Consider the following 14568-nt stretch of genomic DNA (forward strand, 5'->3'; position numbering starts at 1 on the left):
ATAGGAAGTAAAGTCTATAGCGGGTAAGGGCTATAGTGGGTAAATATAATTTTAATCCTCTGTATCTTATTTATTACTTTTGAAAAGCTATATGGGTAAAGCTATGGTAGGTAAAGGCTCTTGTGGGTAAAACTATAACGGGTAATGTCAATAGTGTAAAAAGCTATGATGGTAAAGGTTTTACAGGGCAAATCTGTAGTGGGTAAAAGGTATAATGACTAATGCTTTAGTGGGTAAATGCAATTTTAATTCCTCTGTAAATTTGTATCTTACAAATAAATTTTAAAAGTCATATGGGTAAAAGGAGCATAGAAAATATGATTTGAATTCCTTGGTAGCTCATAATAGGTTTAAACCCCTTGGTAGCTCATAACAAGTTTAAACCCCTTGGTAGAACATAATAGGTCTAAACCCCTTGGTAGAACATAATAGGTCTAAACCCCTTGGTAGCTCATAATAAGTTTAAACCCCTTGGTAGAACATAATAGGTCTAAACCCCTTGGTAGCTCATAATAAGTTTAAACCCCTTGGTAGAACATAATAGGTCTAAACCCCTTGGTAGAACATAATAGGTCTAAACCCCTTGGTAGCTCATAATAAATTTAAACCCCTTGGTAGAACATAATAGGTCTAAGCCCCTTGGTAGCTCATAATATGTTTAAATACAACAAAGTTCTTGAAGCCTTATATAAGGCGTCCCTCGTCACTGATGCAAACACCGATCTAATAATCTCTGTCCTCCTCCAGGAACCTGATAACGTCGAAGTCGTTGGGCACGGTCTGTGCTCTCTCCTGGATATCTTGGAGTGTGTAATCCATCAAAAGTTCTCCGTTCTCAAACACCGGAACAAGTAGGTCCTGAAATATAGAACCTGGTATAGAATTAACAGTTCTTGGTGAAAATGGTAATGATCTTACTAATGCTAAATTCAAAGTTTTTATTAAAAGATTTTGGGAGCCCTACTTTTCAATATTTCCTATATATTCAAACAGTGTCTATCAACATGTGTCCATCAACACGTGTCCATCAACACGTGTCCAAACAAAGTGTCCATCAACACGTGTCCAAACACAGTGTTCATCAACACGTGTCCATCAACACGTGTCCAAACAGTGCCCATCAACACGTGTTGATGGACACTGTGAGCACTGGTGAGCATTGAAGCGCAGGTCCCTCAAACTGCTCGAAAGGAAAATTGAGAATCGAAGCGAATTTTGGTTGTGGGAGATTCCCAGGTGAGGTATTTAGACAGAACGTTTTGTGCCAGAGATAGGGGGAACAGATTAAGGGTTTGCTTTCCGGGAGCTGGAATTGGTGATATTGTTGGAAACATGAATGATATTATGACAGGAAATGGAAACAAACCCATTATTTGTATTAGTGCAGGGGGTAATGATGTTGGACGAGTTAGGAGTGAGGAACTAATACAGAGATTCAGGACAGCCATTGAATTAGTTAGGAGCAAGGGAGGAATCCCGATCATATGTGGCATTCTTCCAAGAAAGGGAGTAGGAAATGAATGGATATCGAGGGCACTTGGTGTCAATTGCCGGCTGGAAAGATATTGCAAATCAAATGCAATATCTTTCATAGACAACTGGGAACACTTCTATGGAAGAAATGAAATGTATGCTCATGATGGGGTGCATCTATCGAGAGCTGGGGTTGTTGCTGTTGCGAACTCGTTGGAAGAAGTGGTTTAGATGTAAAACATCTAAACTATTGGGACCGACTAAAGAGCCTAAAACTGTACTCCCTTGAGCGCAGGCGGGAGAGGTACATAATAATTTACACGTGGAAAATATTAGAGGGGCTGGTCCCAAACCTGCACACAGAAATAACATCACATGAGACCAGAAGACATGGCAGGATGTGCAGAATACCCCCGTTGAAAAACAGAGGTGCAACTGGTACTCTGAGAGAGAACTCTATCAACATCAGAGGTCCGAGACTGTTCAACACGCTTCCACTACACATAAGGGGCATAACTGGCCGACCCCTCACAGTGTTCAAGAGAGAACTGGATAAGCACCTCCAAAGGATACCTGATCAACCAGGCTGTGACTCGTACGTCAGGCTGCGAGCAGCCGTGTCCAACAGCCTGGTTGATCAGTCCGGCAACAAGGAGGCCTGGTCGACGACCGGGCCGCGGGGACGCTAAGCCCCGGAAGCACCTCAAGGTAACCTCAAGGTAGAGGTGTTTGTCTGGGTTTAAACTGATAGTAGATAGAGGTATGGGAATTGATTTGGAAGGAGGTAATAAAAGTATGTGTTTGTGGGAGAAAGGAATTGGCAAAATGATCAGGGAAAGAGAAGGGCCTCAAAATAACAATTCACTTAGGGTATATTACACTAACAGTAGAAGTCTAAGAAATAAAATTAACGAATTAAATGCTCTTGTCTGCACAGAAAAAATAGATATTATTGCACTTACCGAAACGTGGATGAATGTAGAAAATAGAGAACTATTAGCTGAATATCAAATAAATGGATTTAAACTATTTTACACAGATAGATATATTAGACGAGGAGGGGGAGTAGCCATATATGTTAGGGACAATTTGAAAGGTAGTCTCAAAGAGGGAATCAAAACTGAGCCACACACAGAAACTATTTCGATAGAATTATACGAAAAAGCAAATAACATTATAATAGGAGTTATATATAACTCCTATTATATAAGGCCACAAAATTTAGACAGAATGGAAGCAAAGCATCTATGGGATGAAATTGCATATGCAATTGCATATGAATTGCATTCAGTTGCATATTGTCCTGGGGACCATTCAGGCTTGTTCGCATGGGATGAAATATCTAGGGCATCTAGATCTAACAGTATTTATATTTAAGGAACCAACACGAGAAAATAATATTTTAGATTTAGTGTTAACTAACAGGGAAACACAAATCAGTGACATCGAAATAGGGAGTGAGCTAGGGAACAGTGATCACAAAGAAATCTGATTTAGTATAGAATGGAATAGACCTGTAGGAGAAAATTCTGTTAAAATGCCAGATTTTCGATAAGCTGATTTTAATAGCCTTAGAAATTTTTTGGGTCAAATTGATTGGAAAGTCTTGGGTATGGGGTGGGGGCCCGTCTTGGAGCGAGACATGAACCCAGCGATAGGTGACGTAAATGGGGATTTCGATGTGGATTCAATATATAACTTATTTAAGAATATTCTAAACAAAGGACAGGAACGTAGTATACCATACAAATTGATAGGTGACGTAAATGGGGATTTCGATGTGGATTCAATATATAACTTATTTAAGAATATTCTAAACAAAGGACAGGAACGTAGTATACCATACAAATTGAATAGATCGAATACCAATGACCCAAAGTGGATAACAAAGAATTTGAAGAACCTTATAGGTAAAAAGAGAGCTTGGTACAAAAGGATTAAAAATGGGGAGGTCACTTTATAACAGGAATTCGTACAACTGGTTAGAAATGTTAAAAAAGAGATAAGGAAAGCAAAAAGAAACTATGAAGTTCGCATAGCAGGGCAAGCAAAGACAAATCCTAAAGGGTTTTTTTCAGTTATATCGTACTAAGACTAGGGAAAAGATAGGTCCATTCAAAACTGAGACAGGACAAATAACAGATAGTGATGAAGAGATGAGTAGTATTTTTAATAAATATTTTGTATCTGTATTTACTAAAGAGGAACTTAACAATATACCTTCAGCCGAACAAGTCTATGTGGGTGGGGACGAGGACAGGTTGACGAGTTTAACAGTTACCAGGGATGATGTTCTTAAACAAATAGTAAAACTCAAACCAAACAAATCCCCAGGGCCGGATGAAGTGTTTGCCAGGGTGCTTAAAGAATGCAAAGAGGAGCTTTGTGACCCACTGTCAACCATATTTAAGAAATCAATAGAGTCAGGCAGAGTGCCAGAGTTTTGGAAAGTTGCTAATGTGATACCAGTTTTTACGAAAGTTAGATAGATCACTTGCGTCTAACTATCGACCAATTAGCCTAATGTCTATTGTGGGAAAGTTACTCGAATCTATAATAGCAAATAAAATTCGTCTTCATCTTGAAAAACATAAATTAATAATTGAGTCGCAACATGGTTTTATAAATGGCCGTTCATGTTTAACAAATTTGTTATCTTTTTATTCTAGCATTGTTGAGGCAGTTGATAGTGGTAAGGATTGCGATGTTGTGTACCTTGACTTTAGCAAAGCTTTTGATACAGTGCCACATGAAAGACTGATTAAAAAGTTAGAGTCTCAAGGTATTGGGGGTGCTATATTAAGCAGGATTGGGGCATGGCTATACCAAAGGAAACAGAGAGTTAGTATAAATGGAGTCAAGTCAGAGTGGGAAAATGTTGTAAGTGGGGTGCCTCAGGGCTCTGTCCTGGGCCCTCTGTTGTTTATAATATATATAAATGATTTAGATTCAGGTTTGAGTAGCAACATTTGCAAATTTGCCGATGATACGAAAATCGGTAGGGAAATTAATTCGAAGGAGGACTCACTATCACTTCAAGTTGATCTAGATAGGGTTTTGAAATGGTCGAAGGATTGGCAGATGCAGTTTAATGCTGATAAATGTAAAGTTCTGAGGTTAGGTAATGATGATAGGGTTACAAGATACGAGCTAGATGGTGTTGAGATTGCGAAGTCGAATTGCGAAAGGGATCTGGGAGTTATGATTAGTAAGAATTTAAAACAAAAGGATCAATGCATAAATGTTCGTCATAAGGCAAATCGGACACTTGGATTTATTAATCGCAGCGTTAGTAACAAGACACCTGGTGTGGTTCTCAAGCTATATCTTGCTCTAGTTAGGCCCCATTTAGATTATGCAGTTCAGTTTTGGTCGCCATATTATAGAATGGATATAAACTCACTTGAACGTGTCCAGCGTAGGATGACTAAGTTAATTCCCCGAATTAGAAATCTTTCATATGAAGAAAGATTAACAAAGCTTAAGTTGCATTCACTGGAAAGGCGAAGAGTTAGGGGTGACATGATAGAGGTTTACAAGTGGGTGAATGGACATAACAAAGGGGATATTAATAGGGTATTAAAAGTATCAACACAAGACAGAACACGAAACAATGGGTATAAATTGGATAAGTTTAGATTTAGGAAAGACTTGGGTAAATACTGGTTCAGTAACAGGGTTGTTGATTTGTGGAACCAATTGCCGCGTAACATTGTGGAGATGGGGTCCCTCGATTGTTTTAAGCATGGGTTGGACATGACATGTATATGAGTGGGATTGGGTGGTTATAAATAGGAGCTGCCTCGTATGGGCCAACAGGCCTTCTGCAGTTGCCTTTGTTCTTATGTTCTTATGTTATGTTATGTACGTGTCCAAGCACAGTGTCCATCAACACGTGTCCAAACATAGTGTCCATCAACACGTGTCCAAACATAGTATCCATCAACATGTGTCCAAACACAGTGTCCATCAACACGTGACCAAACATAGTGTCCATCAACATGAACATAAGAACATACGAACAAAGGCAACTGCAGAAGGCCTATTGGCCCATACGAGGCAGCTCCTATTTATAACCACCCAATCCCACTCATATACTTGTCCAACTCACGCTTGAAACAATCGAGGGACCCCACCTCCAGCAAGTTACGCGGAAATTGGTTCCACAAATCAACAACCCTGTTACTAAACCAGTATTTACCCAAGTGTTTCCTAAATCTAAACTTATCCAATTTATACCCATTGTTTCGTGTTCTGTCTTGTGTTGATACTTTTAATACCCTATTAATATCCCCTTTGTTATGTCCATTCACCCACTTGTAAACCTCTATCATGTCACCCCTAACTCTTCGCCTTTCCAAAAGAACAAAGGCAACTGCAGAAGGCCTATTGGCCCATACGAGGCAGCTCCTATTTATAACCACCCAATCCCACTCATATACATGTCCAACCCATGCTTGAAACAATCGAGGGACCCCACCTCCACAATGTTACGCGGCAATTGGTTCCACAAATCAACAACCCTGTTACTGAACCAGTATTTACCCAAGTCTTTCCTAAATCTAAACTTATCCAATTTATACCTATTGTTTCGTGTTCTGTCTTGTGTTGATACTTTTAATACCCTATTAATATCCCCTTTGTTATGTCCATTCACCCGCTTGTAATCCTCTATCATGTCACCCCTAACTCTTCGCATTTCCAGTGAATGCAACTTAAGCTTTGTTAATCTTTCTTTATATGAAAGATTTCTAATTTGGGGAATTAACTTAGTCATCCTACGCTGGACACGTTCAAGTGAATTTATATCCATTCTATAATATGGCGACCAAAACTGAACTGCATAATCTAAATGGGGCCTAACTAGAGCAAGATGTAGCTTGAGAACCACACCAGGTGTCTTGTTACTAACACTGCAATTAACAAATCCAAGTGTCCGATTTGCTTTATTACGAACATTTATGCATTGATCCTTTTGTTTTAAATTCTTACTAATCATAACTCTCAGATCCCTTTCGCAATCCGACTTCGCATTCTCAACACCATCTAGCTCGTATCTTGTAACTCTATCATCATTACCTAACCTCAGAACTTTACATTTATCAGCATTAAACTGCATGTGCCAATCCTTTGACCATTTCAAAACCCTATCTAGATCAACTTGAAGTGATAGTGAGTCCTCCTCCGAATTAATTTCCCTACCGATTTTCGTATCATCGGCAAATTTGCAAATGTTGCTACTCAAACCTGAATCTATATCATTTATATATATTATAAACAACAGAGGTCCCAGGACAGAGCCTTGAGGCACTCCACTTACAACATTTTCCCACTCTGACTTGATTCCTTTTATACTAACTCTCTGTTTCCTTTGGTATTTGACAATTTGTATAGGGACAATTTGAAATGTAGTCTCAAAGAGGGAATCATAAGAACATAAGAACATAAGAACAAAGGTAACTGCAGAAGGCCTATTGGCCCATACGAGGCAGCTCCTATTCTATAACCACCCAATCCCACTCATATACTTGTCCAACCCGTGCTTGAAACAATCGAGGGACCCCACCTCCACAATGTTACGCGGCAATTGGTTCCACAAATCAACAACCCTGTTACTGAACCAGTATTTACCCAAGTCTTTCCTAAATCTAAACTTATCCAATTTATATCCATTGTTTCGTGTTCTGTCCTGTGTTGATACTTTTAATACCCTATTAATATCCCCCCGGTATTTAACGAATTTTTATTTACCGGCTGCTTCATGGGGGTGGAGGCCTGGTCGAGGACCGGGCCGCGGGGACACTAAAAGTCCCGAAATCATCTCAAGATAACCTCCAGAAGATAACCCTGCCAAACACTTCATCCGGCCCTGGGGATTTGTTTGGTTTGAGTTTAACTATTTGTTTAATTACATCCTCCCTTGTAACTGCTAAACTAGTCAACCTGTCCTCGTCCTCACCCACATAGAATTGTTCGGCTGAAGGCATATTGTTAAGTTCCTCTTAAAACAGAGCTACACACAGAAACTATTTGGATTGAATTAAACGAAAAAGCTAATAATATTATAATAGGAGTAATATATAGGCCACCAAATTTAGACAGAATGGAAGCAAAGCATCTATGGGATGAAATATCTAGAGCATCTAGATCTAAGAGTATTTATGTCATAGGTGACTTTAATTTTAGCGGAATAAACTGGTTGAACAAAACAGGGAATAGTGAAGCAGAAGATTTTCTAGAATTAATTGACGATTGCTTTCTTACGCAACACATTAAGGAACCAACACGGGAAAATAATATTTTAGATTTAGTGTTAACTAACAGGGAAACGCAAATTAATGACATCGAAATAGGGAGTGAGCTAGGGAGCAGTGATCACAAAGAAATCAGATTTAGCATAGAATGGAATAGACCAGTAGGAGAAAATTCTGTTAAAGTGCCAGATTTTCGAAAAGCTGATTTTAATAGCCTAAAAAATTTTTTGGGTCAAATTGATTGGAAAGTCTTGGGTATGGGGTGTGGGCCGGTCTTGGAGCGAGACATGAACCCAGCGATAGGTGACTTAAATGGGGATTTCGATGTGGATTCAATATATAACTTATTTAAGAATATTCTAAACAAAGCACAGGAACGTAGTATACCATACAAATTGAATAGATCGAACACTAATGACCCAAAGTGGATAACAAAGAATTTGAAGAACCTTATAGGTAAAAAGAGAGCTTGGTACAAAATAATTAAAAATGGGGAGGTCACTTTAGAACAGGAATTCGTACAACTGGTTAGAAATGTTAAAAAAGAGATAAGGAAAGCAAAAAGAAACTATGAAGTTCGCATAGCAGGGCAAGCAAAGACAAATCCTAAAGGGTTTTTTCAGTTATATCGTACTAAGACTAGGGAAAGGATAGGTCCATTAAAAACTGAGACAGGTCAAATAACAGATAGTGATGAAGAGATGAGTAGTATTTTTAATAAATATTTTGTATCTGTATTTACTAAAGAGGAACTTAACAATATGCCTTCAGCCGAACAAGTCTATGTGGGTGGGGACGAGGACAGGTTGACGAGTTTAGCAGTTACATGGGAGGATGTTCTTAAACAAATAGTAAAACTCAAACCAAACAAATCCCCAGGGCCGGATGAAGTGTTTGCCAGGGTGCTTAAAGAATGCAAAGAGGAGCTTTGTGACCCACTGTCAACCATATTTAATAAATCAATAGAGTCAGGCAGAGTGCCAGAGTTTTGGAAAGTTGCTAATGTGATACCAGTTTTTAAGAAAGGAGATAGATCACTTGCGTCTATCTATCGACCAATTAGCCTAACGTCTATTGTGGGAAAGTTACTCGAATCTATAATAGCAAATAAAATTCGTCTTCATCTTGAAAAACATAAATTAATAATTGAGTCGCAACATGGTTTTATAAATGGCCGTTCATGTTTAACAAATTTGTTATCTTTTTATTCTAGCATTGTTGAGGCAGTTGATAGTGGTAAGGATTGCGATGTTGTATACCTTGACTTTAGCAAAGCTTTTGATACAGTGCCACATGAAAGACTGATTAAAAAGATAGAGTCTCATGGTATTGGGGGTGCTATATTAAGCTGGATTTGGGCATGGCTATACCAAAGGAAACAGAGAGTTAGTATAAATGGAATCAAGTCAGAGTGGGAAAATGTTGTAAGTGGAGTGCCTCAAGGCTCTGTCCTGGGACCTCTGTTGTTTATAATATATATAAATGATTTAGATTCAGGTTTGAGTAGCAACATTTGCAAATTTGCCGATGATACGAAAATCGGTAGGGAAATTAATTCGGAGGAGGACTCACTATCACTTCAAGTTGATCTAGATAGGGTTTTGAAATGGTCAAAGGATTGGCAGATGCAGTTTAATGCTGATAAATGTAAAGTTCTGAGGTTAGGTAATGATGATAGAGTTACAAGATACGAGCTAGATGGTGTTGTGATTGCGAAGTCGGATTGCGAAGGGATCTGGGAGTTATGATTAGTAAGAATTTAAAACAAAAGGATCAATGCATAAATGTTCGTAATAAGGCAAATCGGACACTTGGATTTATTAATCGCAGCGTTAGTAACAAGACACCTGGTGTGGTTCTCAAGCTATATCTTGCTCTAGTTAGGCCCCATTTAGATTATGCAGTTCAGTTTTGGTCGCCATATTATAGAATGGATATAAATTCACTTGAACGTGTCCAGCGTAGGATGACTAAGTTAATTCCCAAAATTAGAAATCTTTCATATGAAGAAAGATTAACAAAGCTTAAGTTGCATTCACTGGAAAGGCGAAGAGTTAGGGGTGACATGATAGAGGTTTACAAGTGGATGAATGGACATAACCGGGGGGATATTGGTAGGGTATTAAAAGTATCAACACAGGACAGAACACGAAACAATGGGTATAAATTGGATAAGTTTAGATTTAGGAAAGACTTGGGTAAATACTGGTTCAGTAACAGGGTTGTTGATTTGTGGAACCAATTGCCGCGTAACATTGTGGAGGTGGGGTCCCTCGATTGTTTCAAGCACGGGTTGGACAAGTATATGAGTGGGATTGGGTGGTTATAGAATAGGAGCTGCCTCGTATGGGCCAATAGGCCTTCTGCAGTTACCTTTGTTCTTATGTTCTTATGTTCTTATGTATAGCCATGCCCTAATCCAGCTTAATATAGCACCCCCAATACAATGAGACTCTATCTTTTTAATCAGTCTTTCATGTGGCACTGTATCAAAAGCTTTGCTAAAGTCAAGGTACACAACATCAAAATCCTTACCACTATCAACTGCCTCAACTATGCTAGAATAAAAAGATAACAAATTTGTTAAACATGAACGGCCATTTATAAAACCATGTTGCGACTCAATTATTAATTTATGTTTTTCAAGATGAAGACGAATTTTGTTTGTTATTATAGATTCGAGTAACTTTCCCACAATAGACGTTAGGCTAATTGGTCGATAGTTAGACGCAAGTGATCTATCTCCTTTCTTAAAAACTGGTATCACATTAGCAACTTTCCAAAACTCTGGCACTCTGCCTGACTCTATTGATTTATTTAATATGGTTGACAGTGGGTCACAAATCTCCTCTTTGCATTCTTTAAGCACCCTGGCAAACACTTCATCCGGCCCTGGGGATTTGTTTGGTTTGAGTTTTACTATTTGTTTAAGAACATCCTCCCTGATAACTGTTAAACGCGTCAACCTGTCCTCGTCCCCACCCACATAGACTTGTTCGGCTGAAGGCATATTGTTATGTTCCTCTTTAGTAAATACAGATACAAAATATTTATTAAGAATACTACTCATCTCTTCATCACTATCTGTTATTTGACCTGTCTCAGTTTTTAATGGACCTATCCTTTCCCTAGTCTTAGTACGATATAACTGAAAAACCCTTTAGGATTTGTCTTTGCTTGCCCTGCTATGCGAACTTCATAGTTTCTTTTCGCTTTCCTTATCTCTTTTTAACATTTCTAACCAGTTGTACGAATTCCTGTTCTAAAGTGACCTCCCCATTTTTAATCCTTTTGTACCAAGCTCTCTTTTTACCTATAAGGTTCTTCAAATTCTTTGTTATCCACTTTGGGTCATTAGTATTCGATCTATTCAATTTGTATGGTATACTACGTTCCTGTGCTTTGTTTAGAATATTTTTAAATAAGTTATATACTGAATCCACATCGAAATCCCCATTTAAGTTACCTATCGCTGGGTTCATGTCTCGCTCCAAGACCGGCCCCCACCCCATACCCAAGACTTTCCAATCAATTTGACCCAAAAAATTTCTTAGGCTATTAAAATCAGCTTTTCGAAAATCTGGCACTTTAACAGAATTTTCTCCTACAGGTCTATTCCATTCTACACTAAATCTGATTTCTTTGTGATCACTGTTCCCTAGCTCACTCCCTATTTCGATGACATTAATTTGTGTTTCCCTGTTAGTTAACACTAAATCTAAAATATTATTTTCCCGTGTTGGTTCCTTAATGTGTTGCATAAGAAAGCAATCGTCAATTAATTCTAGAAAATCTTCTGCTTCACTATTCCCTGTTTTGTTCAACCAGTTTATTCCACTAAAATTAAAGTCACCCATGACGTAAATACTGTTAGATCTAGATGCCCTAGATATTTCTTCCCGTATATGCTTTGCTTCCATTCTGTCTAAATTTGGTGGCCTATATATAACTCCTATTATAATATTATTTGCTTTTTCGTATAATTCTATCCAAATAGTTTCTGTGTGTGGCTCAGTTTTGATTCCCTCTTTGAGACTACATTTCAAATTGTCCCTAACATACATGGCTACTCCCCCTCCTCGTCTAATATATCTATCTGTGTGAAATAGTTTAAATCCATTTATTTGATATTCAGCTAATAGTTCTCTATTTTCTACATTCATCCACGTTTCGGTAAGTGCAATAATATCTATTTTTTTCTGTGCAGACAAGAGCATTTAAATCGTTAATTTTATTTCTTAGACTTCTACTGTTAGTGTAATATACCCTAAGTGAATTGTTATTTTGAGGCCCTTCTCTTTCCCTGATCATTTTGCCAATTCCTTTCTCCCACAAACACATACTTTTATTACCTCTTTCCTCCAAATCAATTCCCATACCTCTATCTACTAACAGTTTAAACCCAAACAAACACCTCTAACCACTTCTTCCAACGAGTTCGCAACAGCAACAACCCCAGCTCTCGATAGATGCACCCCATCACGAGCATACATTTCATTTCTTCCATAGAAGTGTTCCCAGTTGTCTATGAAAGATATTGCATTTGATTTGCAATGTCTTTCCAGCCGGCAATTGACACCAAGTGCCCGTGACATCCATTCATTTCCCACTCCCTTTCTTGGAAGAATGCCACATATGATCGGGATTCCTCCCTTGCTCCTAACTAATTCAATGGCTGTCCTGAATCTCTGTATTAGTTCCTCACTCCTAACTCGTCCAACATCATTACCCCCTGCACTAATACAAATAATGGGTTTGTTTCCATTTCCCATCATAATATCATTCATGTTTCCAGTGAATGCAACTTAAGCTTTGTTAATCTTTCTTCATATGAAAGATTTCTAATTTGGGGAATTAACTTAGTCATCCTACGCTGGACACGTTCAAGTGAATTTATATCCATTCTATAATATGGCGACCAAAACTGAACTGCATAATCTAAATGGGGCCTAACTAGAGCAAGATATAGCTTGAGAACCACACCAGGTGTCTTGTTACTAACGCTGCGATTAATAAATCCAAGTGTCCGATTTGCCTTATTACGAACATTTATGCATTGATCCTTTTGTTTTAAATTCTTACTAATCATAACTCCCAGATCCCTTTCGCAATTCGACTTCGCAATCTCAACACTATCTAGCTCGTATCTTGTAACCCTATCATCATTACCTAACCACAGAACTTTACATTTATCAGCATTAATCTGCATCTGCCAATCCTTTGACCATTTCAAAACCCTATCTAGATCAACTTGAAGTGATAGTGAGTCCTCCTCCGAATTAATTTCCCTACCGATTTTCGTATCATCGACAAATTTGCAAATGTTGCTACTCAAACCTGAATCTAAATCATTTATATATATATTATAAACAACAGAGGTCCCAGGACAGAGCCTTGAGGCACTCCACTTACAACATTTTCTCACTCTGACTTGATTCCATTTATACTAACTCTCTGTTTCCTTTGGTTTAGCCATGCCCTAATCCAGCTTAATATAGCACCCCCAATACCAAGACTCTATCTTTTTAATCAGTCTTTCATGTGGCACTGTATCAAAAGCTTTGCTAAAGTCAAGGTATACAACATCACAATCCTTACCACTATCAACTGCCTCAACTATGCTAGAATAAAAAGATAACAAATTTGTTAAACATGAACGGCCATTTACAAAACCATGTTGCGACTCAATTATTAATTTATTTTTTGCAAGATGAAGACGAATTTTATTTGCTATTATAGATTCGAGTAACTTTCCCACAATAGACGTTAGGCTAATTGGTCGATAGTTAGACGCAAGTGATCTACCTCCTTTCTTAAAAACTGGTATCACATTAGCAACTTTCCAAAACTCTGGCACTCTGCCTGACTCTATTGATTTATTAAATATGGTTGACAGTGGGTCACAAAGCTCCTCTTTGCATTCTTTAAGCACCCTGGTAAACACTTCATCCGGCCCTGGGGATTTGTTTGGTTTGAGTTTTACTATTTGTTTAAGAACATCCTCCCTGGTAACTGTTAAACTCGTCAACCTGTCCTCGTCCCCACCCACATAGACTTGTTCGGCTGAAGGCATATTGTTAAGTTCCTCTTTAGTAAATACAGATACAAAATATTTATTAAAAATACTACTCATCTCTTCATCACTATCTGTTAATTGACCTGTTTCAGTTTTTAATGGACCTATCCTTTCCCTAGTCTTAGTACGATATAACTGAAAAAACTCTTTAGGATTTGTCTTTGCTTGCCCTGCTATGCGAACTTCATAGTTTCTTTTTGCTTTCCTTATCTCTTTTTTAACATTTCTAACCAAATGTGTCCAAACATAGTGTCCATCAACACGTGGCCAAACACAATGTCCATCAACACGTGTCGAAACATAGTGTCCATCAACACGTGTCCATCAACATGTGTCCAAACATAGTGTCCATCAACATGTGTCCAAACATAGTGTCCATCAACACCTGGACAAACATAGTGTCCATCAACACGTGTCCAAACATAGTGTCCATCAACACGTGTCCATCAACATGTGTCCAAACATAGTGTCCATCAACATGTGTCCAAACATAGTGTCCATCAACACGTGTCCAAACATAGTGTCCATCAACACTTGTCCAACATATTGTGCTATTACAAACTCCCTGATCTCCGACAGAGGACAACTGTACCCATCAATGTTGCATGTCTGCAAGAGTGAAGAGCTCGTATTAGCGCCCAACCTGCATCATACATGGATGCAACCTCTGTATGTTGCATGTTACACAACCTCGCCAACACCAACCCCCCGTACAGCTTTACCACCAAGTGATGGCTTATGTAGGAAAATCCTTCCAATATTATG

The 14568-nt window shown here is 38.4% G+C and overlaps 1 protein-coding gene across 1 annotated transcript in view; it reads right to left on the reverse strand.

Moving 5' to 3' along the window:
- Positions 1-238: 238 nt before the first annotated feature.
- LOC138352574 (nicotinamide phosphoribosyltransferase-like) overlaps positions 239-14568 on the reverse strand; it is an 83757-nt gene continuing 69427 nt past the window's right edge. The window contains exon 9 of the mRNA XM_069305064.1: positions 239-858. Coding sequence (XP_069161165.1) covers positions 724-858 — 135 coding nt within the window. The 3' untranslated portion in view covers positions 239-723. The remainder of the gene's footprint in view (positions 859-14568) is intronic.

Source organism: Procambarus clarkii, chromosome 54, assembly GCF_040958095.1.
Source record: "Procambarus clarkii isolate CNS0578487 chromosome 54, FALCON_Pclarkii_2.0, whole genome shotgun sequence".
Lineage (NCBI taxonomy): Eukaryota > Metazoa > Arthropoda > Malacostraca > Decapoda > Cambaridae > Procambarus > Procambarus clarkii.